Source organism: Biomphalaria glabrata, chromosome 3, assembly GCF_947242115.1.
Source record: "Biomphalaria glabrata chromosome 3, xgBioGlab47.1, whole genome shotgun sequence".
NCBI classification, from domain to species: Eukaryota; Metazoa; Mollusca; class Gastropoda; family Planorbidae; genus Biomphalaria; species Biomphalaria glabrata.
Window position 1 is genome coordinate 12,132,359 of NC_074713.1, and position 23,487 is coordinate 12,155,845.

At 32.8% G+C, this 23,487-nt stretch overlaps 1 protein-coding gene across 4 annotated transcripts; it reads left to right on the forward strand.

Moving 5' to 3' along the window:
* The first annotated feature begins 2,996 nt into the window (after positions 1–2,996).
* LOC106058094 (pecanex-like protein 4) lies at positions 2,997–20,780 on the forward strand. 4 transcript variants are annotated; one of them, XM_056023354.1, is made up of 16 exons: positions 2,997–3,401; positions 4,675–4,772; positions 5,436–5,522; positions 6,194–6,402; positions 6,724–7,057; positions 8,057–8,306; positions 8,808–8,978; positions 10,140–10,275; positions 10,702–11,113; positions 11,276–11,412; positions 11,541–12,021; positions 12,218–13,409; positions 14,265–14,488; positions 14,597–14,717; positions 16,051–16,237; positions 17,212–20,780. In XM_056023354.1, the coding sequence occupies exons 4-16, from the start codon at positions 6,271–6,273 to the stop codon at positions 17,461–17,463; spliced, it is 4,029 nt and encodes a 1,342-aa protein (XP_055879329.1). In that variant the 5' UTR covers positions 2,997–3,401; positions 4,675–4,772; positions 5,436–5,522; positions 6,194–6,270; the 3' UTR covers positions 17,464–20,780. The 4 variants fall into 4 exon arrangements, with proteins under 4 accessions (XP_055879329.1, XP_055879327.1, XP_055879330.1 ...); XM_056023352.1 differs by lacking the exon at positions 5,436–5,522; XM_056023355.1 differs by lacking the exon at positions 5,436–5,522 and having other exon boundaries at positions 6,199–6,402.
* Positions 20,781–23,487: the final 2,707 nt, after the last annotated feature.

Sequence of the window (23,487 nt, forward strand, 5' to 3'; positions counted from 1 at the left end):
TCTCATTAACCCTATTCTGAATTCAAACAGAGGGTCCTCATAAGTAAGAAAATTATAACGATAGTGCGACTTTCAGATACTTCTTGAAGAAGTTTAGGAAGCTAGTTGGCCTATAGCAACACTGACATCACTTGCTATATGTATCGACAGAGACGTCTGTAAACATCAGTGTGTTCATTGTAAGAACTGTCGAGTTTTGTCTGATAAATTACAGAGAAGAAACAAATTCCGCAGATAAAGTTTAACAACATAAATAAAAATGAACATTGTGCAAATTCATTCACCAAGAAAAATAGGCATTCACGCTACACATTTTTAGGCCTACATAAAAATTATATGACTAGATTAAAAAACAACTGCAGCGGGCTGCCTACTTTGATAAAGTGGGTGCCAGCAGAGGTAGCCTATACAGTGTGAATGATGCTTGCGAGATAGTTCAGAAGTTGGGTGAGCTGGGAATAGTCGAACCGATACCTATATCTATATCATAATAACAGGCTAAATTCTCTGTCTGATGCAAACCTTTCATTAATATCCTCCCAAAAACATCAATGCATGTATTCCATGAATTGAATGGGTTGCCTGAATCAGACAGGAAAACCAAGACTTGGCAGAGTTTAAGTCATGATTAGATTGATACATGAAAATGCGTATCTTCTTTATTTTTAAAGTAACGTCTGTAATATATATATAGCCTAAGATATATTTCTAGCATCTTGCATTCCTAGTTAGGCTATATTTTAGGTCATCCCTTTATTCCTTCAGAATTTTTTTTTATTTTTTTTTTGGGGGGGGGGGGGGGGGGTTAGCTGAGAGTAGCACTAGAATAGCTATGGTGTTTTTAGGCCAGATCCGACCATATTTGATAACATTGTTTAAAAAAAAGCTTGCTATTGGCATTCATTCTCTCCCGGGCCGCCTTATAATGACCACTGCAGCGCCGTGCTGGCGGGTAAAGGCCTTTGACAGAGTCGCTAAGTTGCAGCGAATTCAGAACAGCTCTGCACGTAGGCTATATAGTTTTACGCAAAACAAGACTCGACTACAATTTAAGATCGCAACACTTTGTCATCAATGCATCGTAGGTCTACACTAGTGAACTGATCACTCCATATGCCCCCCCTCCTCCCAAACCAGCCCAATTTTTAAGTGACCCCTGCGCTCCATGGACTTAACGCATATCTGGAGTGTCGCGTTTTTTCCATAGGCATGTTCCAAAGGTTTGGAACTCGCTCCCAATCGGACTCACATTATAAACCACATTCTTTTAATAAGTATATTCAAAAAGAACTTTAAGAAACGATTTCATTGCCATTTTAACCTTCTGAAGCCGTCAGCCTGATTTATTGGTCTTAGAGTAAAAAAAGCCATATTCCCCGGGCCGCCAGTCTGATATAATCGCACACCTTAAAATTACCCGAGATTGACAATCCGCTATAGGAGCTCAGAGGAATAGGGACTTGGACCCTAGGCTACCTACCCTTAAGTCCCTATAATATTCCTCTGAGCTTAAGGGTAGGTAACCGAGGGTCCAAAATAGTTTAACTTTCGACGTGTTTATGTTTGTTCCCTTGGCAATCAAATCATTAAATAAGAACAATCTGGTATAAACTTTGTCACATGTAAATTATGAGTGAGTCTGGTGTGAATGTACACTTTGGTTTCTTATAGTTATAATGTTTTTTGTTTGGTGTAATGCACAAATTGTAAGACAAATTTCCTTACGGATAATAAAGATTATTATTCTTATTATATTATTTTTTAATAGCGCCACGAGTCTAATATATTTACATTATGCTTGTTAACAATGCTAAATATATAGATTTTTTTCTTGGACTTAAAGAACATGCTCTGTCCACCTTAATGTTGATATATGATGTAATGTTGATTAGGAAGTGTGTTGCTGTTCGTTATCTAATATGGCTGAATAAAGCCTGTGTGTGTTTTGTAAATCGGCCTTATCGTTTATCTATTTCTAATTGTATCTATGAGTGCATTAACATTTAAAAGAAGTGTTTCTCAACTTTCCACTTTCTAAATGAAAAAAATAATTATTATTCCGTGTCCCCCGGAGCCAACAATGTAGTTTATGGGAGCACTGTAATGTGCGGGTGGAGCCTCTGCGTCAAAGAATTTCCTGCATCGTGAGATGTTGAAATGCATTCAATTGGCGTCAATAGTGCACGCTTTATTACAATCAAAATAGCGCTGATCAAATAAGAAAGCAGCGGGAAAGGCTGATATTGAATTGAAGAGTGACGAGAAATGTAGGCTCTGTATTGTAATAATTGTAATAAGGAGGCAAATCAACGATATACATGTTTATTTACATGGGGACATCACATACACATAAAACATAACATCTGCCTTGAGCACAGCATCTTCATTAGCTGTAGACTTGGGCGGAACCTCGTTATCTTCTTTCTAATGTTAATCATAGTTCCATGTGTCAACATCCTTCTCATTGCAGTCTAGTCTCTAATAGTGCGCACCTTCTGCACTATCTTGGATGGTGGTGCGCATGGCAAGGTTATAACAGTATTGTGCTTGACTATTGTAAGATTGTTTTTGTGTTAAGCAACATATCATTTGCAGCAGGCCTGCTTTTGGTCACACAAAAAAAAAAAAGGTTGGTGCGACTCTATGGAGATTCGAAATTTGACCGATCCGACATGAAAAAGACGCCTTAATTGGTCTTGGTCAAGGCGTATTCATAATTTTTGTCTCCGAATGCAAACGCTGATTTTCCAATAGATATTTTATAATCTCAATATTTTGGTTTCGAACATTTCACTAATATTCTCGAGATCTAGACGCTAAATCTAGATCTAGTCTAGATCAATTTCTGACTTTAAGTAATGTAGATCTGGAATCTAGATCTAAAAATTTAAGTCCTAGATCTAATATTTAAAAGACTAGGTTTTGTAAGTAATCATGGGTCCAACTCAAAGGGCCTTTGGTTACTTGTCTATATTCGAAAATAATGAGTAAAGATATAAGAGATTCTAAAACTAGGGCCAGTCGATCATAAACAAAAAAAAAACAACAACAACAAAACAAACAAAAAACAACTAACAGTTCAACTATTACAGATCTAGATCTAGATCCACAATTACAATAATTTACAATGACTTGTTATTTAACTTGTATTCTCAAAGCTAGATCTATCTAGAAACCAGATGTCTAATAAAACACTAAGACTTAGATATCTACTATACTTAGACTATACTACTACTAGGCAGTACTACATCTAGTCATTCTTAAATTCTATATTCTAGTTGACTAAGACTAAGAGCTAAAAATTAGTAAAAAGTTAAAAAAGTACACTTGGCTCACTTGCCTTGTTTTTTGGTTGAGTCTTTCTTGACTTAACTTACTTGCCAGGTAAAGACACTAGACAGGTAAACCAAAACTTTACAAAAGTCTGAAAAGTAACAGTAACATACTTTCACTTTGATTTTGATTCTAGATCTATCTATACTGATTCTATACTGTATAAAGTATAATAAAGTGTATACATAAATCATTAAATGACATAATTAATGATTAATGGGGTTGTTCCGGATTTCTTCCAAGTCACATGGTGGTTGTGACGTTTACTTCTTGCACCGTGCTTAGGGTCAAGTCAAGTTAGTTTCAGCTAGTTTATAGTGGGTATCTGAAGCGTTTTAAGTCAATATTTAGTGGTTTTAATTTATTCATTAAGAACGTAATAATACATCAAGTATCCAACACACATTTTAATTTTAATAATTCTTAATGTCATTGATGTGCTTAATGTATCGTGAACTACTGGTATATTATATGAAATACACAACTTAAAAAAGCTCAAGTTATTGAATATAATAACCGTATTAGTATTAGGCATATTAATATGCATGTGCTTGTGTAGTTTACACCAAGCCTTTTTTTTTAATCTTGCAAGAACGTTTGTAAAAACATCTTCTGAATACTTGTGAATGTTTCATCAGCAATGTGTTGACGCTTGTCATAATATAAACTATAAAAGAAATATCACTGATAAAACCATCCTTAAACAGTTCTTGGCCCTTTATTAAAACATTTGTATAGTTATTTGAACATTCATGAACTTCGTTGATGTACTCTGTATATTTTAAAATGTTTGTGAATGTAAAATCTTTTTAAAATAGAGGAGCAACAGCAATTGCAATATGGTATATAGGAAGACGTGGTCATTCTCCTCTTTGTCAATCAACCACCATATGACTTAAGTTAAAGTACTAGTAGTACTAGTAGGTCAGAAATCCGGTACAACCTCATTAACTATACAACTATAGATCTAGTCTATAGTCACTATAGAATCTAGTTATGGTATAGTATAGGCCTAGATTCTAGACTCTACCTCTAGAGACAGAATTATTAATATTTGAATCTAGTACCAAGTCTAGATGTAATCTAGATATCTAGTTCTATTATCTATATGTACTCTATTACAGTTACACTATTCACTATTTACACAGTAGTAGGGTACGAAAGAGTTTGAAGGAATTGCACATAGTTAACTATGCTGTATTTTTTTAAATACCCATATAATTTATAATTTAAATTAGAATAAAATATCCTTATAAGTAAATTTAATATTGTTTTTGCTATTTATTTTAAGTTTTTACAAACTCAGATACTTGAGATACAATGCTATTTTATATTTTAAAGACTAAGTTCTACAAAGATCAGGAAGTGGATAGGAATGTTACAACTTTTGTCGACGTGCACACTTTTTCAATGTAAAAACTGTGTTTTCATTTTTTTTAGTAAGTATGTTTTTGATGTATCTCTGAAACCTGCAAAAGATAAATTCACTAATTAAATATTTAATTGTGGTAGAGTAATTATTATTTTGTGTATGTAGGTCTACATTTATAACAAAAATAAAACACATTTTTATTGCTATTAAAATAAATACTGGGGGGGGGGGGGGGGGGGAGAGTGCTCAGCGTTACGAAAATTCTAGAAGCATAGGTCTAAAGTTTGGGAAACACTGCTATATTATTATAATTATTTAGATAATAGAATCTAGATCTAGTAAAGTAGTTTAATAATATTATATTATATTACATAATATATACTAATTACTAATATAATAGTTCATTCACATTAATTAAGTCTAAAATCATTAAGGCCTGATCTAAAGTAATTTTCGTCTAATGAACAGGTTAAGGCCCGCTTGAATTTTGTTAGCTCTGTCCATTTGTCAATAAAAATATACTGAGCCTATACTGTTTTGTTTGGCTACGTATAGTTATAATAAAATATAATGTTGAAGAGGGTCAGGTCAATGAGGGCCAGGGATAATATTAATGAACACTATTCTCCACTTTGTAACTTAGCGAACACTCTTGTTAATTTTTTTAGCATATTTTTTGCTTTAGCAACCTATCATTTTAGATTGCCTTTGTCTTTTTTTACATTGGTAGAGCATCAGTGATATGTGTCAAAATAATAATAAAATAGTGTTAAAAAATGTTGCGTGGCCTTACAAGTCTTACAGCTCAAAGTCCATGGTAATTAAAATAGTGTTCCTTCTTGTCATTGATATATTATAAATGAATGTTAGTGAACACCCCCTATTTACATAAAGGCTATGTGTTTATAGGCCTATTTACAAGCATTTTAGATAGGTCATGTTTAGCTGATACTTAAATTTTCTTAAAAAAATCTCCTTAACCCCGGACCTACCCTTCTTCTGTCCTAGAGGAAAAAAGTGGTATCGTCATACCAGTTGTAATACCCATGTAAAACTCTTTTTTTTTCTGAGTAAATGAAACCAAATGTGTCTGAACTATAAAGAAATGGGGCATGTACAAAAACAATAGACTAGTTTCATCATCAAAATAAATACTAATTTTAACAAATATTGTGGGGTGTTAGCTAATATCAGAAAATAGGGGGTGTTCGTTAGATGGAAATGACTATAGATCTAGAATTCTAGATGATCTAGATAAGTAGTTCTAGACTCTTAATCACTCTAGACTAGATCTACAAGGACAATGTCAGAATGTCTACATTGTCATATAGATGTAGAAATCTAGATAGATCTAGATTCTATCTACTATCTACCTACTACTTGAGTCTAGATCTAGACTTAAAAATTAATTATTTTTTTAAATATTATAATTAGATAAAGGCAATACTTTCATTTAATTAACATTCATTGTAAATTTTCTTAATATAGAATAGGTGTAAATAGAATGCAAGGTATCCAGCTTAACCAAAGAAACTGAAAGAAAGGGAGGCCTGCACATTGAAGAAATGGGAATGGGTGTTCCTCTTTTAAATGAATACAAACGGAGTTTCCTATATAAGAGGATACCACAAACTCTCCTTGGAGGTTTGAAAGTTAAAGTTGGCTATGATGCACCTTACTTTGTTTACACTAATCAGGCAAGTTATTGGATTTTGTGTATATGAATATTTTTTTTTTTAATTTATAAATAATTATAAATTGCTTTACTTTGAAACTATTTCACAAGAATTTTTTTGTTTGAAGAAATTGTTATTTTTTAGGAATATTAAGATTTTTGTGACCATAATTTACTTCTGCTAAAAATTGTTTTAATGTGTGGGATTTGAGATGTGTACAAAGTTACTCTCTACAGCATCGACACATAGCAGTAATATGAATCTAAAAAAAAATATTATGTATACAATCCATACATACAGCTCTTAAATTAATCAACTAACTTGTTTTTTTTTTTTTTAAAGATTGCATTGTGGTTAGTTCCTTTACTTCTGGGCTGGATTTTCACATTGGTCTTAGAACTGGCGTACAGTGATGATGAACTGCAAGACTTTTTGTTGCTGTACAGCTGTCTGTATGGAGCCTGTATCATCATCTTTGTGGTTGTAGTGCAGACCATCACAACAGTTGTGGACATGAAGGAGAAAGAAAACACACATGCCCTGAAACTGCATAAAAATATTTTGGCAGACGAGGATGAAATAGAGTTCCAATCATGCTGCGGTGCAGAGATGCTGGCATTTATTATACCACCGAAAAAGTTCAAAGTAAATATTGCACTTCATGCTTTGCTGTCAGGTGAGAATAAACATTGTATTTCAAACGCTATATTTAGTCTTTCCAATATTATATCAGAATCTCAGGTGCTGTATTGATTTTATGTTTAATATGAGTATACATATATGCTTAATATAACTTTACATGTTACTGACTTGCATTAAATTTTGTAACCTGTGGATTTACTTTTTTATACATTTGTATCTGTATATAGAAATTAAGGGTTTAAAGTTTTTTCAAAAAGTTTTCTCAACTATTAGTTCTTTAGACAGCATTTGTGCTTAACTCTATGTTGTTGGAAGTAGTTAAAGTTTTTAAAACTTTAATAGAAATAAAGCTCTGGTCTTTATAAAGAAACAAATATTTACCGATCTTTGCATTTTTTTTGTTGTGAAAACTGGTGTTTATAGCTGCTATTGTTCTTTTTAATTAGCGATTTTCAAATAATTCAGGTCCTCATTACAGTGTATAAGTGAGTGATAAAATTGACTGGATAGGTCTATGTTGTGTACTAAAGTTATTGAAAATACCAGACATTTTTAATACTTTATGTGTTTATTGACCTTCACTTATCCCCTAGTCAGTTGAACTATTGGGGTACCACATAAGAGCTGTCAACGCTCTTACGCCATTCCTCTCTGTCCTTGTCTTGGATAGAATTTCATTCACTGACAGGCCTGTCCATTCTTTGATGTTGTCTTCCCATTGTTTTCTTTGACTTCCTCTTCTTCTTCTTCCTGATACTGTTCCCTGAAGGAGGGTCTCTGCAAGCCCTGAGGACCTTGCCATAGAGTTTGAGTTTAAGTTTTCTGACAGTGTTCATTGTTTTTTGCAAAAAAAAAAAAAAAAAAAAAAATCAGAAATATGTTAAAATTCAAAATGAAAAGTCACATTTGGCTTTGGATTTTGTCGGCTTGTTTAAAACCAGAACTAAACATCAATAAATAAAAAAACAGCTAGTTAATTCATATTTTAAAATGTGTAGTTATACTAATAGATATGTATTCATTTCATTTTCAGGTGCAGTTTGTGGCCTTGGATTTTGGTTTCTTCTCCCTACCACCATCAACCATTTGTATTATTATAATTATGGAGCGACAGCTACCATATTTATTTTTGGTTGGTTAACCGTCAGTATCACACAGTATTCTTTGACTACATCTGCCCCACCAGAGCCTGCAGTATACAGAACAATGGACACTTATGAGATGTTGCCTCTGACTAGACCGATCTATGCTTTGATCTGTTACAGCCTTCACATAGCTAATTGGTTTGTTTAAACTCATTTTTCTTTTATACTCTTAATGTTGATGTCCCAGATAGTGATGATTAACATCAGGAATAGCTAGACATATTTTAATAATTTATAATAGTTGGAAACAAACCTGTAATAAAATTCTAAGATCTAAATTATTTTGTTTTTGACTTTTTAGAATATGCAACATCTTGGCTTAAGTTTCTTAGAAAAAATCAAATGTAAAAGTTATGTTTTGGTACATTTTAAAATGTCTGCATAGAAGCATCTAACATTAATTTCTTACAAAAAGTTTTGAAAATGTGATTAAAAATATTCTGTATATTATTTCAATAATTAGCTCATTACATCTCTTTTTGTACGTCTTTTTGATTAAAAATATTTTATGTAGACTGCTGTACTGTTTTGTACTAAGATGTTAACATCATTTTTACTTGAACTTGCTGCTGAATAAATAATTTCAAAATTTAATTGTTCAACTTATAAGAAGACAAATTTCCTGTCCAATTGTTTCAGGTATTATGAAGAGCTGGTAGTTGCTAACCAAGTTCTACATGTAGTCTTTGTCCTGCTACCTCTCATTTGGTTCTCTGGACTTCTTCCACCTGTTGAAGTACTGATCCTGTGGCTGCTGGAGCAGTTTCATGTCTTCATGTTGGGTGGCTCACCATCTGCCTCCACTACCAGGTTAGTGGTCACACTTGCTTTGTATATTAGTCTAGGGGATTTATAGAATTATAGATTCCAAATGGAATGTTGTTCTCATTAGTTAAGGTAGACAACTACCTACCCAAGGGCTGAGGGCTTAAACCCTTATACAGGAAGGATATTTCTGTACATCCAGTATCACTGAGTTTGTAAGGATATTGAAGAATAAAAATAAAAGCTGAACTCTACCTGATTTTACTTTCCATTTCTTGTTGTTGATGTACAGTAACAACTGAAAAATAAAACAACATTCAGAGAACAGAAACTGAAGTCCTCCAATTCTTTTATTGAAGTAAAATAAAAAGACTGATTTGGTGATACAGTTTGTAAAGCAAAAAAAAAAAAAAAGATCTAAAGATTTTGGTCTACTAATTTTAATCAATTAAATGTTGCTATGAATTTTTGATTATGGGACAGAATAATATTAAGCTCATAGCTGGAAAGGGAACCTCAAGATTGCAGCTTCTGTTTATACCTTTCTGACTTGGAGAGTGTCAAGGACAGCTATCAGTCCTTCAAATTTATATATAATGCTCCAGAATGTGGCCAAAACATCAAATATTGCAAAATATTGAACCCAAAATAAAAATCACTTGTATCTGCTTGATACACTCTGAGAAATTTTACCTTCCTAATTCCCAGTCAAAGGAAGATAGTTTCAGCTTTGCATGAAAATAGTTCCAGCTGTGCATGAAAAATATAAATGGGTATTCAAAATAGATCAATAAAAAACAATATATAAAGATAATTTGATAAAAACAACTTCTGTGCAACCAGAACTAATTACTTTATATTATAGTCTCAAATTTTATGTATTTTTTTAAAATGTAAGATTCTCTTTATCTAAATTTGAAGTTCCTTGAGATTTCGCTGAAATTGAAAGAGCATTGTAAAAACTGAAGATATTTTAATTTCCTACTTTTGAGTTTCAAAAATAAATTTTACAGTAAGTCTTCCTTGCCCTCTCATAGTCATCTAATGAGATCTTAATTTTATTGATGTATGGCTATTTGTAGACCAAGAGTTATGCGGCTGCTTCAGCCATACTGAGATAGAATATATAGCTGCTATTGGAAGGAATGGGTTTATTGTTTTATACAATATTTAAAATAATGATTATTTATATTCTATTGTTCATAGGCTGATCATGATGGTGGCTCTCTCCATTGGCTCCCTACTGGGTTGTTATTTCATGAGCTCTTGTTTTAGCTCTGTAGTGTTTGCAGCACTTACTGGCTATTTATTGAGTTGTAATTTAGGTTTACTTGGAACACAGGTTAGTTGTCTTACAAACTATCTATGAATAGAAAATTAGAATTAAAACATTAGTTTAGAAATTCTTGGTCTGATATTAAAAGTTTTGTTACTTGGATATTTGTAAGGTCTAGTTAGGTTTAAAAGATAAAAATGGTTGGCCATTATTCTCTCACAAAAGTGCTTGGCTAAGCAGTCTTTTGAGTCTAAATATTGTACACCAAAGACTTTAAAAACTTTAATAATTTAGAATTGTCAATGTGGAAATATTTTATTGGTTAATTTCCTGACTTATGTTCAGTAAATTAGTATTGCTACAATAAAGGTTTAATTTAAATATAGTATTTTATTTTTTCAATGTATATTTTTGCTACATTTATTTTGGTTTTAATTGATTTATTTTTATGAAAACTTTTAAAGTTTTTATTTGTTTATCTAATTTATATAGATTTTGACGGCATGCACAAAAAGCAACAATAATCGAGTTTCATCAACTGGGAAAGCAACGTTGAGCTCTGCCATGTCATCCCCTTTGAACTTGAATGGTTTTTTGTGGACTTGGTCATGGTCTACTGCATTCTATCATCTTCTGATGCTGTGTATTGTGGCTATAGCTGCTGGTCTTACAAATTATCATGTCTCTGAAATATCTCCAGATGTGATTGATATTATTGGCTATGCCATCATTGGTCTGTGTGTGGCTGAGAAAGTTCTCAGGGATGTCCAGTGTGTATTTCCAGTTTTTGGTTTTTGGAGAAACACATTATTCCCACACAATTCAGAACATGCTAACAGATTTAAAATTGTGAAGAAACGCTTGCTAGTCTTTGGAATAATGCATCGTTCGATTGTCACTTGGGGTAAGTATATCTTTTTACTGTGGTATATTAGCATTTTTTAATCACATGACTTGTCCCTATAACCTGGGCTTAAATTCTCTTGTAGGGAGAATTTTAATATTTTTTCCTTAGCATAAATTCTCTTTTAGTGAGAACATTTATGACATATTGTATCCTCAACAGTTTCTCCAATTCTAATGGTCATCTACATGTCTCTGCAAATAAAAAACTCTGATGTCATGGATAAATCAATTATTTATGGAATGTCAACATCAATTGGAGTCCTATTTGTATTTAGTACTATTAGAACATTCAGATGGGTATGTTCAAAGGTCCTGAATAAAAATGCTATTCTTTAGTTTAAATTTATAGCATTTACTTTTCATTTATTTGGTCATTCTTTTGTTTGAAATTTAATTAGTTTTACTTTTTCTCCAATCATTTTTAGATCTGGCAGCAGACTACTCATGCACTTCTTGAGGTCTCCGTCATTCATATCATTCTGGTAACTCTGCCAGATAACTCCGTTGTTCAGACACTGAGAGCTCCTATACTTTTGTTAATTGCCTGCGCAGTGAGAGATCGACTGACACAGATAAGCAACAAGTTGTTTTATGTCCTGGCTCTGATTGTTAGTTCTTGGAACAACAAGAAACAACGACGCAGATCAACAGCATGCATCATGATGCTGAATTTTTTCTTCTTCCCCGTGGTGCTGGTTGTTGTTCTTGCTGCCTCGGTTCTGTCAGCACCACTCCTGTGTTTATTCACACTTCCACTGTTTTTCATTGGATTCCCTCGACCGAATAAATTCTGGCCTGAACCTGTTGGATCTTCAGCGAGTACATGCCCTGATTCAGTTTACTATCGACAAATAACAGTGGAGTTGGCCAAAGCTTTAAGTTCTGCTTTTGCTAATGGAAGTTTAGGTAAAAATTTCTTTGTTCACAAATCTTTTATTTGAAAAATTAAATTTTATATCATTTACTGCAATTACAGAACTATTGTCCAAACATCTTAAGTGACTGTTTCATAAGCCTTATCGCTTGAGTTTTTAAACAGTGTTATATAGACAATTTTTTTATTTTTAATAAAAAGAAAATCATTTTGTGTTTTTCTCTTCAGGTGAGCCAGATGTAGGCAATCACTACTTGATGAGATTTCAAGATAGATTGATCTGGGCCATGATCTTAGAGAGAGGATCAGGCTTTTGTACTTTCAACATCAAAGGGCTGGAACTGCAGGAAACATCTTGTCACACAGCTGAAGCTGCCAGAGTGGATGACCAGTTCACAGAGGCCTTTGTTGGGAAGAATGGTGGATTTGGTATATGCTCCTTCAATAAGTACCCAATGCACTGCATGACCCCAGTAGACACAGCTGTCATCAAAGCCTACTCTGATGCACGTAATGTTCTGACAGGAGTGATTGACTCCCCTGATAGTGTGGGTATTTCTTTGTCCTTTTTTGCTAAGAGCTTGGTCTGGGTGCTCCTGCATCACATCAACAAACTGAAGCATAAAGAGGAGATGGCAAAGAAACTGAAAGAGAAGGAGATAGAGGTAATGGAGAGAGCAAACAAAAAGCACAGTGGAGAGCTCCATAACAGTGGCCCCTACAGAGAGACCTCTGCCACAAACAAAAGAAAAGACAAAGTAAGTGTTGTCAATAACAACACAGCCCCAAAAGAATTGAACCACAATGTCATTGCAACAGCCAATCAAAAGCAAGACCTTGTCTTGCACCATAAAGGAGGTGGTGATAGCTTTGCCCTGCCACCTTACTCAAAAACAAAAGCAAATCAAAGCATATCTCGGCCAGTCTCTGGGGGCTCAAATTCATCACGAAGAATCTCACTCTCTTCATCTCTTCATAGTTTTACTGACAGCATTTGGTCAGATGACTTTGACTTGGACAAAACTAAGAAGAAATCAGCTTCAACAAAGCAGCTGAATAAAGTCTCTACTGTAGTGTCTATAACCAACAGTGCCATTAACAAGCCTCCATCTCCACACCCAGTATTAACAATGCTGCCACAGGTCAGTAAAAAGACTGCCCATGTTGCAGAGAGTGATTTCATGGAGGACCTTAACTTTGGGTTACCAGCTGTTGATGTGAATATTGCTAGGACTAGGCCCAACATAGACTTTGATGACAAAACCTGGACATTAGACACTACTTCAGCTGGGGGAAAGTTTTTGTATCCATCAAAGTCAAACTCCAAGTTTATGGTTTCTAATGGGAACCATATTTACAAGCCTTTGATGAATTTAGCTGGATCACCAGACTTCAAGTGTCAGTATTCTACTCATATTAGGTGAGTAACTTCTTATAGATGACTTGCTCATTAGATTCCCATTCAACTCTTTTTCTATAAAGTTCCCCTTTCAGACCTAGTGGTGTATAGAGCAGATGATGTAAAGGTCATCCATTTCTGTGGCCTACAGTTAACGAGGGTGTCGTGGCCAGCACAACAACCAACCACCTTTACTTTTCCAGAGGATTGAAATTAAAAATCCTAGTCTTCACCAGGATTTGAACCCGGGATCCCGGTTCGGGAGCCAAGCACTTTACCGCTCAGCCACTGCGCCTTCATTTAGCTTATACTTAAATTTTTAAAATAATAATTATTAATCTTATCCATACATTCAAAATTTATAAAATGTTACATGTAATTATCTGTCAGTGGAAACAGTGGCGCATATCTTACAAGAGTGTCCGCAGCTGTCAGAGAGAGTCAGAGACCTGCGGGATAGTTTGTCTGCAGAGTCACTTGACCTGTATGGGAGCTTAAAGGCACTACTCCTAACAGCCAAGGCTCTAAGTGAGGACTAATTCTTCCAGCCTTGCTACCAAATGGAGTTCATCTCATGTGACAGAAGCAGGATTGAATAAACTGTGAATTATTAGGCAGTATTAACTCTACAGAATTTAAATAAAATAACTAATAACTGATAATGATCATCTGCATGGGTTCTTCAAAAAGTTGAATTCTTTTATTTAAAAATGTCATTCCTTTTCTAGACCAACATATTATAATCACAATGAACTTTGTAATTTATATAAATGCTTTTGAATTAAATGTTTTGTCATGCATAAAAAAGCTTTTATAAATGAAATACTCTTAGGATAACAAAGCTTATTATCAGGACTTTTTTTTTTCCATTATTAGTGTGCCTGTGAAATGGAGAGAACTCCCCATTGAACCATCCCAGTTGGCTAGATACATTGCTTCGTTTCCCACATCATGGTATAAGCATGTGTTAAATACACTGGATTGGTCAGTTACTGAACAGTCTGGTCAGAAGGTAGCTAGTGAGGTAGCCTCAGATGATGCCCTGACTAACTGTTACAGTCAGCTTGTCATGGCCTGCTATTCAGCCTTTGATACGCCAGGTACTTTTTCTTATGGAGCTGTTGTAATGTTAAATTATTTTGTTTTTTTTATAAGGTTTAATCATTGCAATCATTAATTTAATAATTCAAACTCAATCATTTGCTTAGGTCGACCAGGAGGAGCTAACTACTTATATAAGTGTTACAATGGAGATGTTCCCTGGAATGCTATGATGGACTGGGTGGCTGAAGATAGAGAACTTCATAAGTTGGTTATAAAAAGTTTTAGGTACACATCATATTTTCTTTTGTTTTCAATTTGTTCTTGCTTAGAAATTTTTTTTTTTTACATTAATTAGAGATTAGCATTAAATGACTAGCATTTGACTAGAGTGTCACTAGAGTAACACCTTTAGTAAAATAACTAAATTTAGAAAGCCTTCAGGATAGAAGTAGCAATTATACATAAAGCACTGAACCATAATCTTCAAATACAAAAACAAAATCTAATAAAACAATCAGAAAGACACAAAGATAAAGACATATTCCTCGTTCCATATGGTAGGACAAATTTGTACAAATGCTCCTTCTTCCCTAGTGCTATTACTAGAGTATGGAATGGGTTGCCTGAGCAAGCCAGGAAAACCAGTGATGCGTAGGACGTAATCATCTTCTTTTTTGAAGTAACGTCTGTATTATATAAGATGAAAACTATTTTCTTGAAACTTGCTACTTGAAACTTTGTTAGCTGATTGCATAGTATTAGAGATTTTTTGCATGACATTTTGATTTGAGATTTAACTGTAAAAAAAAATGTGAAAAAAATATAACATTGTATTTATTTGATTGACTTCATCTGTAACCAGATGATTCACTGGTGTTAATCAGTATCCATGGTAACTATATGACCTATGTTATTTTAACTGCTTTGCAGCAGCATCAGTTTCCTCTCTAGGGCGCATTCCTTTGACTTGCATTCAGCGAGCTCTTTACCATTCTTTAGTTGATGTCTTTTGCATGACCTAATCTGTCCAGCTCAGACTTTGGTATCTGCTCATCTTTAAATGCCATTTAGTATTGTCTCCATGGTTATCTGACTTGCATTTTCTTTATTTCTGCATCTCAGAATGTAAGAATTTGCTTACAGCACTTTCCAGACTCTTATAGTTGCATAAGAGGGTGCATGGACATACCATCCTTTGACTGGCAGTTCACCACAAGTCAAAAGATTGAAAAACTATGTCAAAGCTGGTCATTCCAATGCTTAAGGTGATCCACTCTTTAGATTTCCTCAAAGTTCACTTAGCACCTTGAGGCAACAGGGATTTAAAATTAAGAATAACCCTTTCCTAGATGCATTGCTTTACAAGTTTTTTGCACTCGATCTGCCCAAAACTGCTGGATATAGAAGCAGGATTTTATCTTCACCACTGTAAGTTTATTCACCAGAACAGTGCCTTGAACCCCTTGAACAGGCAAGGTGCTGGAGGTGGTTGTCAGAACTGGTTTGAAACCCATGCACATTTTTTTAAAAATTAAACATTGGGAATTTAAATTCAATTACTCTCAGCTTTTGCATTAAAAATACTGCTTTAAATACTGATAGACAATGTCCTTTACAGGTATGGGTTTAAGTTGATGCTTGACCAGATTCTGCTTGGAGATATCACTGAAGATGAAGAGTTAGAGTCTTACCTGCAAAGTTATGATGAAGATTGGTATATAGGCAAGGACACGGACCCAGAGTGGAGCAGCTCTGTTATAGACAACAAAGGCAATTTGTTTTCATTGGGTCATAATGCTGGTCAGGTAAGAACCAAATCTTAATTTTGCCAATGGTAAATAAATAAAAACTACATTAACATTAAAGATATGCAGAAAATTGTTACTATTTAAAAGTATCTTATCTTGAATTGTAAATTACAGACTTAATTAGAAACTAAAATTCTTTTAAGTCATTAGTTTTCCTTGCTGATTCTGGCAAACCGCTCTTTGCTCCAATGGCATTAAAGGGTGAAGTGGAAGTATGAATGATAGATTTTACTGTGTGAGGACATGAGTATAGTCATTAGGGCTACAAACAGTTCAATAAATAAATAATATTTGTACAATTCCTTTTATCAGGACGCAAATTCCACATGGGGTCAAACAAAAATAAAAATCTGGGTGGGCACGGCTTAAAAAAGAATCTAATGATTTTCCTAGAAATTTGACAGTTTATGTATTTCTTTGGGAAAAGAATTACTACTAATTGGCCACACTGGGAAAACTCTGGTTTGACATTATTTTTCAAAAAAAAAATGTTAAAAATTAAATTTGGCCTGGAAGTCTAGACAATCTACATCTTAAACACACTATGTCAGTATTCCCAAGTCTATTCATTAAATAGTTAAATAAATAAATAGACGTTCTGGAACATTTTGCCCACTGTCTTATCTGTCTAGACTACTGTCTTTTTATGTTTTTAAGTCTGGACCTATAGGCCTATCACCAAGCGTTTTTGATACCATAACTCTTGATCCATTATTCTGTCTTTTTATGTTTCTAAGTCTGGATCTATGTCACCAAATTAGAATCTTCTATACTGTATCTCTAGATCCAGTATTCTAATGTAGGCTACTGTCTTTCTTTTTATGTTACCATGTCAATTGTTAACAGTCATCATTCCTTAGTTATTAAGAGCAAAGTAATAGCTCTTACAAGAAGTCATCAGCTTCCTAAAGGAAGAATAATAATTTTATTTATAAGAATAGTAAAAACTTTTTTTATGTTACTTGTTTCAGGGTATCTACACCAGTCGTACTTTGTCACTTCAGGAGGTCATGGTTCACATGGGGCGAGTTAACCGTGAGAGTGTGACAGGCCAATGGTCCAACCTGAACCTGGAGCTCCTGTACATGACCAATGATGATGAAGAGCGCTATTCTATCCAGGCTCAGCCAGCCATGTTGAGGAACTTGACTGTTCAGGCTGCTGACCCACCCCTAGGCTACCCCATCTATTCTTCCCCTCCTATATCCATACCAACTGTCTAGTCAAAAGAAAACAAATACTTCAGATAAAATGTTTTATCAGCATTAGCTGATTTGAGTGATGTTAACGACAAGAAATAATGTGTAGATAAGAAAGATGAAAGCTCATTCAACTTAATTCCTTTCTTAACTTTGATACAAGACTATTATTATTTGAAGATTGGTTAATCTTCTACCAGCGTCAAAAAAACTTTATTCACCAACAAAGAGAGTATTGTCCAACTATTGAGATTGGATAAAATATACCAGATACCTGACTTTATGATAGTAATTTTTTTTTTTGTTTTTTTTTAATATTCTTAATTTTTGTTGTAACTGACAGAAAACTGTCATATGGAACAATAATATTCAATCCAAGAGCATTCCAATTGTGTGTTTGATTTGATCAATGCTCATGAAGCTGCCGTCCTCCTGTTGATGTACATAGGACACTTTATGTGTCTGGCCTTGAACTGTGCCCATTTAAAATACTTTTTCATTTGATGCTTGATGTATTGACTAGTTGTAAAATGAAGTACTTCAATATTGAAATCAAAATTAAATCCTTGGATTATCTTAATTTGTTTAAGAATATAGAGAAATTTTTTTTTTAATAGTAAAGATGGAAAACTATTAAGGTTTCATGTTTTATTTGTAAAAAGTTAGTGAAGAGTACATTACAATTAGTTGAAGAGTACATTACAATTAGTTGAAGAGTACATTACAATTAGTTGAAGAGTATATTACAATTAGTTGAAGAGTACATTACAATTAGTTGAAGAGTATATTACAATTAGTTGAAGAGTACATTACAATTAGTTGAAGAGTACATTACAATTAGTTGAAGAGTATATTACAAAACATTATTTTGTAATAAAATATACTCCTTTGATCTTTCTTAATTTGTACCAAAGTGGAAAAAAAAATGTCTTTTCAAACATGTTTGTTTAACATAGATTTGTGCAATGATGGCCATTGAAAAGATTTGTGTGTGGGTGTGCAAATCAGAGAATCTCCTTTCAAGCAAACTCTCCTAAATCCACTCTTTCTTTAAGAAAGTCTCAGCAGGACTGAGCTGATAAAGAATTAGAGAATTGTTTCTAAAACATATAATTTCATTGTATTTCAATCTTGGTTAGTGAAATGTACATTCTTGTTATATATTTGAAACTGTACAGTAATTCAATTTTTCCCATTATGCTTATGACCTTGAACATTGTCAGAAAGCATTACAGACTGTGATATTTTATGTGAACAAAAAACCCCCCAGATATATTGTATTTTCCTTTTTGTTTCCCTACTTCCATGCCTTGAAACTAAAATCATTTTATCAACAAATTTAAGACTTTATTCTTTTAAGCTACATTTTTTGTACTGCATGTATCGTGATGGCCAGTCTTTGTTTTATTATTAATATTTTTATATTTGCTGGGTATTTAATTTCAAATCAAACAAAACTTATATTCAAGACATAAGAGGTATTTATGTCAAAACAAGCAAACAACATCCAGTTGATTCAATCAAAAGTCTCTTCTTTTTCTCATAGGATTCATGAAATTCAATTTTATTGGTTACAAATCAAAGCTTTTTTTTAGGATCTCTGTAATATTTTCATTACTTGATGTTGTATCAGAAAATGTGTATTTTACTTATTAGGTATCTATTAAGTTTAGCATTATTTGTTTACAATTTGCAGGTCTGATTTTCGACTATCACTCAAAATGTTTCAAGGAGTGTTAGCAAAAGCAATTTAAAAAAAAAAGAGGAATGACATTAAGAATAAAAAAAACAAATCATGGAGCTGCCAAGGTATCACTTACAAGTTATTTCCAATTTGACTTGGACTGATTTATAATGGCAATAATTCCTGTATGTTTCAATAATGCTAGTTTGTATCATCATATTTTGTATATTTGTTTTTATTGTTAGTTTTCTAAATGTAATTTTAATTGTGTGTATAAATTCTCTATATCACATGGTTGTGTTATTGCTAGTATTATTCTACACTTCAATTTTATTCACATTTTATTGGAACTGTGAAACACACAACATATAAACTCCCATTTTTTGGCTAAATGCTTCTTCAAAATATCAGAAATAATGATACAATGTTTTAATAAGTGCATTAACAAGTTTTGATTACCTGTTAGGTTTTGTTAGCATAGTAGATAAAGCAAGAGATAACCAAATAATGAAAGATTTGTATTTTGTGGTGACTCTTCCCTTGGGATGACTTAAAGCAGCAACTGTAGCAAGATAATGTAGCTCAATAGTACAAACATTGCTTAGTATGTTTGTGTTTAAGTTTTGTATTCTACTGTCAATGTGTGAACTGTTCTAGCAAACTTTGAAATTGTCTAGCGCAAATACTCTTTCAACTATTGTACCACCAATATATAAATGGTATTTACATGGGGATTGCAGAATGTGCAGAAACCATTGCATTTCAAAAATATGAAAACAATTGATGCCTAGCTGGATAAAGTGTTGTGTATAAGTTTTTATTTCATGCTCTTCAAATGCTCAATGTGACCACCACCAGTGGCACTGATGACATCAAGTAGATATGAAAATTCCTACCAAAGACAGTGGATTGGTAAAAGAGGTGCTATAGATCATGCTCTCTGCCGTAGGCATGCCAGGTCCTCCGACCTCACTGTGGGCCACCTTATCTTGTAGAGTAAGTTAAAGACAAGGTTTTTGTACCACCATTGCTGGTAAATATCAATGACTTGAAAGATTGAATAACAGCTGCACTCAACACAGTGGACATCATAAAGCACTTGCAGCTAGTATCATTTTTTTTTTGTTTTTTTTTTACTTTATTTTTGAAATATAGCACATTGGTTTTGGTGCATTTTTTAAAAAATCCTCCTATATTTCTTTGAAACATTTAAACATACATTAAACAATCCAGAAATGGATCATCATACTTTTCAACTCAAATATTTAATGTACATATTTTTTATGTACGTTTTTTTTTTATTGATCTCTGGTTTGAAGTATATTTATCAATGCAACAAAATTTAAAATAGTTTTCAAAACTTTTTTCAGAATGGGAGCTAACTATTGTTTATTAATTGTATTTATGGTTATCTCTCTTGTGAGTGTCCCATAAGTTGGATATTAATCAATTTCTACACCTTAACATACTTTAACACAACTATAAATAACAACTTTTGTATATAATTCTAAACATACATGCAGACTGGGTACAAGAAGAATCTACACTTCTGAGTTTATGGACCACATTATTTGATCTGTATTTGTGTGTGTGTACATAGACAACGCCTACATAATCACTTGCTAAATAAGGTTGAATAAAATGTCTCTTTACTTCATACCATAGTCTGTTATAATTTCTTTATGTAACATATGTCTGAAGCACTGTTTATTTGTTTGTCCATCATGATACAGCTTAATTATTCAAAAATAATATACTAAAACTGCTTGAAAAAATTATAAAAAAAAACTAAAATTTATCAAATTTATCAAAAATGAAATAGTGGGCTATATATAGCATATAATAGTTTCATATTTTTCTAAGACAACTATTTTCAGTTTAAGCATTTAGATTTCTGTTCTCTATTTTCTATTTCAGATGAGTCCAAAATTGTATATGATGCTGCTTAAGCCTGTATTCGCAGTACAATCTAGGATTTTTAAAATATAGATATTTTAGGGGCCCTGATGAGAAGCATGCATAAGACCATTACTAACAAAGGCATTTTGGCATAATAAAGCATTTTGTTGTGCCTAGGGCCAATTGATACTTATATTTCCAGAAGTATTATTGGATGCAATGATGAACCTAAAACATGTAATTAGAAAGATTAATATTGGTACAATTTAACCATACCCTTGCACCTTCATTGCATTATTCTTCAAAGTCTCTGAGGTAAAGATGAGAGTCTGGACTATGGGATGTAAACTGTGATTTTTCAAATCCTAGGTGTTAAACCTCAAAGCTTTACAAAATACTTCTGATTGAATCCCAATGTAAAAATGTTATTTACAGTGAACTCCAGTATTTAAGCTAAGGAAAGTTTCTAAAATGGGATTTTTTATTTGAGATTGAAATTTTCTATGATGAAGAAATGAATGCTGAAACATTTCTGGTGGTCGCAGGGTTCGGTGATTTAGTGTGACATCATCATACAAAGAAAGGAAAAATTGATTTTCCATATGTTTGCAGACTAAACTTTCTTGGTAACTTTTGGAAAGTAGGAAGGATCAGCTTCTAAACATGGCTTTCCCCATTGCAAGAATGATTTTAATTCTGCTGTTCTTTATTGATACTTTCATAGCTTAATGTGTGGATTTTCATTCAAAGGTTAAAATCATTCTCTTCAAAGATTCACTTCCAGCAACACAAAGAAATCTGAAACTGGAAATGATTGATTTTGAAAACCTTACATCCCTGCTTGAAAAACTTTAAGCAATGCAATCAATGTGTTGCCTGCAGAAACTTAACAAACATTACAGTTTACAATTACTTTTGTGAGAGATTAAGCGAAATCCATCTTACATAATTAGTTCACAAATGAACATCTCAATACAGTGTTCTGACCTGGAGTATCGTTGGTGCAGCCAGTTATATTCAGATCTAGGTTTTAGAAAAACAACTTCTAACAAAAATTTATTTATAAATGCATAGTTTTCCCCATCAAAGAAATGAAAATATTTGTTTCAATTTTTTTTCCACATTTTATTTATGCCATGGCCAAATAGATGACAAACATTCTAAGAATAACAGCTGTCATTTGGTAACAATAATGGTTTATGGTATACAATAATAATGTGACAAGATAAAAAAGTGACAAATTAATAATCTTGAGAGTTGAAAAGGATCAAAATTCTATAATGCCTTAGTGTATAAAACATCTAAATCTAACTTTCTAATTTAAAGGTATCAGTAATTTTTTTTCAAGGAATATTTTTTTTTGTTAAACAAGAGATTCAAAATAATTTATTTGCTCGGATCAAATTAATCAGCAAAAAAATTAACAGGGATAATATGATAACTTTTGATGAAGCCAACATTGATGCATTCAACTGTCTTTTCTTAAATTGTATCCAGGTTTGACATAGTATTCAGTCAATCACACTTATTGACTTCACAGCACATACAAGGTGGAAGTTATGTGTAGATAAAATTCAATGATAGAGTGTACATATCTACAATCCATTGTGAAACTTTATACCATGATTATTAGTAGAAAAACTATCTGCTGTTTGAACAACAGTATAATGAGTTTGCACTACCAATAACTTCAATAAGAGAAATGTAAAAGCAATTATTTTGTAAGCAGTATTTAATGAGAACATGTCTTGACAGTTAAATGATCCTAAGAACTAGCAAAGAAGAAAACAAGGAACTTTACTGACAATGTTAAACACAAACTTAGCTAAAAGCCATACAAATACACATTTCAAGAAACTCTCATAGATCCTGCATCAAAACAATAACTCAAACTGTTATATAATCCCTTTGTCAAATGGCATACATTGCCTTAAAAAAAATCACAAACATTTATATAAAATCGTATAGTTCAATCCCAAACACTTATATAAAATCATATAGTTCAATCACAAACACTTATATAAAATCATTTAGTTCAATCACAAAAACTTATATAAAAACATATAGTTCAAACACATACATTGTTTCAAAAATCACATTGTTTTAAGCACTTACAGTTATATAAATCATTTTGTGCAGTCATAAATCATGTCTTGAAAATAATCAAGAAACTATTTATTTGACTAGATGACATATTACAAGGACAAAATAGGTAGAGCTGGTAAAAAAATATATGACAGCATAAAGAAAATTATTTTGGAAAAAAAAATTTACAATAAAAATTTAAATATGCTTATAAAAAGACCAATTATTGACAAACAGTTTTTGAGGGACAAATTCTTATTTAAGTTGAAAGCTTGTAGATCTATTATTAATTCAAAATTAACACTTAAAATGGATTTATCTGGTGACCAAGTTGTGCTCTGCATCAACCTGGCTGTCACTACAACAACAATGAATTATTT

What these genes read in the sequence shown, in the direction of transcription:
- LOC106058094 (XM_056023354.1), top strand. Translation starts at nt 6,271, where the DNA reads ATGGGAATGGGTGTTCCTCTTTTAAATGAATACAAACGGAGTTTCCTA. An exon ending in ACTTTGTTTACACTAATCAG is followed by an intron (nt 6,403 to 6,723) that starts GCAAGTTATTGG and finishes TTTTTTTTAAAG; the next exon opens with ATTGCATTGTGGTTAGTTCC. An exon ending in TCGTTCGATTGTCACTTGGG is followed by an intron (nt 11,114 to 11,275) that starts GTAAGTATATCT and finishes TATCCTCAACAG; the next exon opens with TTTCTCCAATTCTAATGGTC.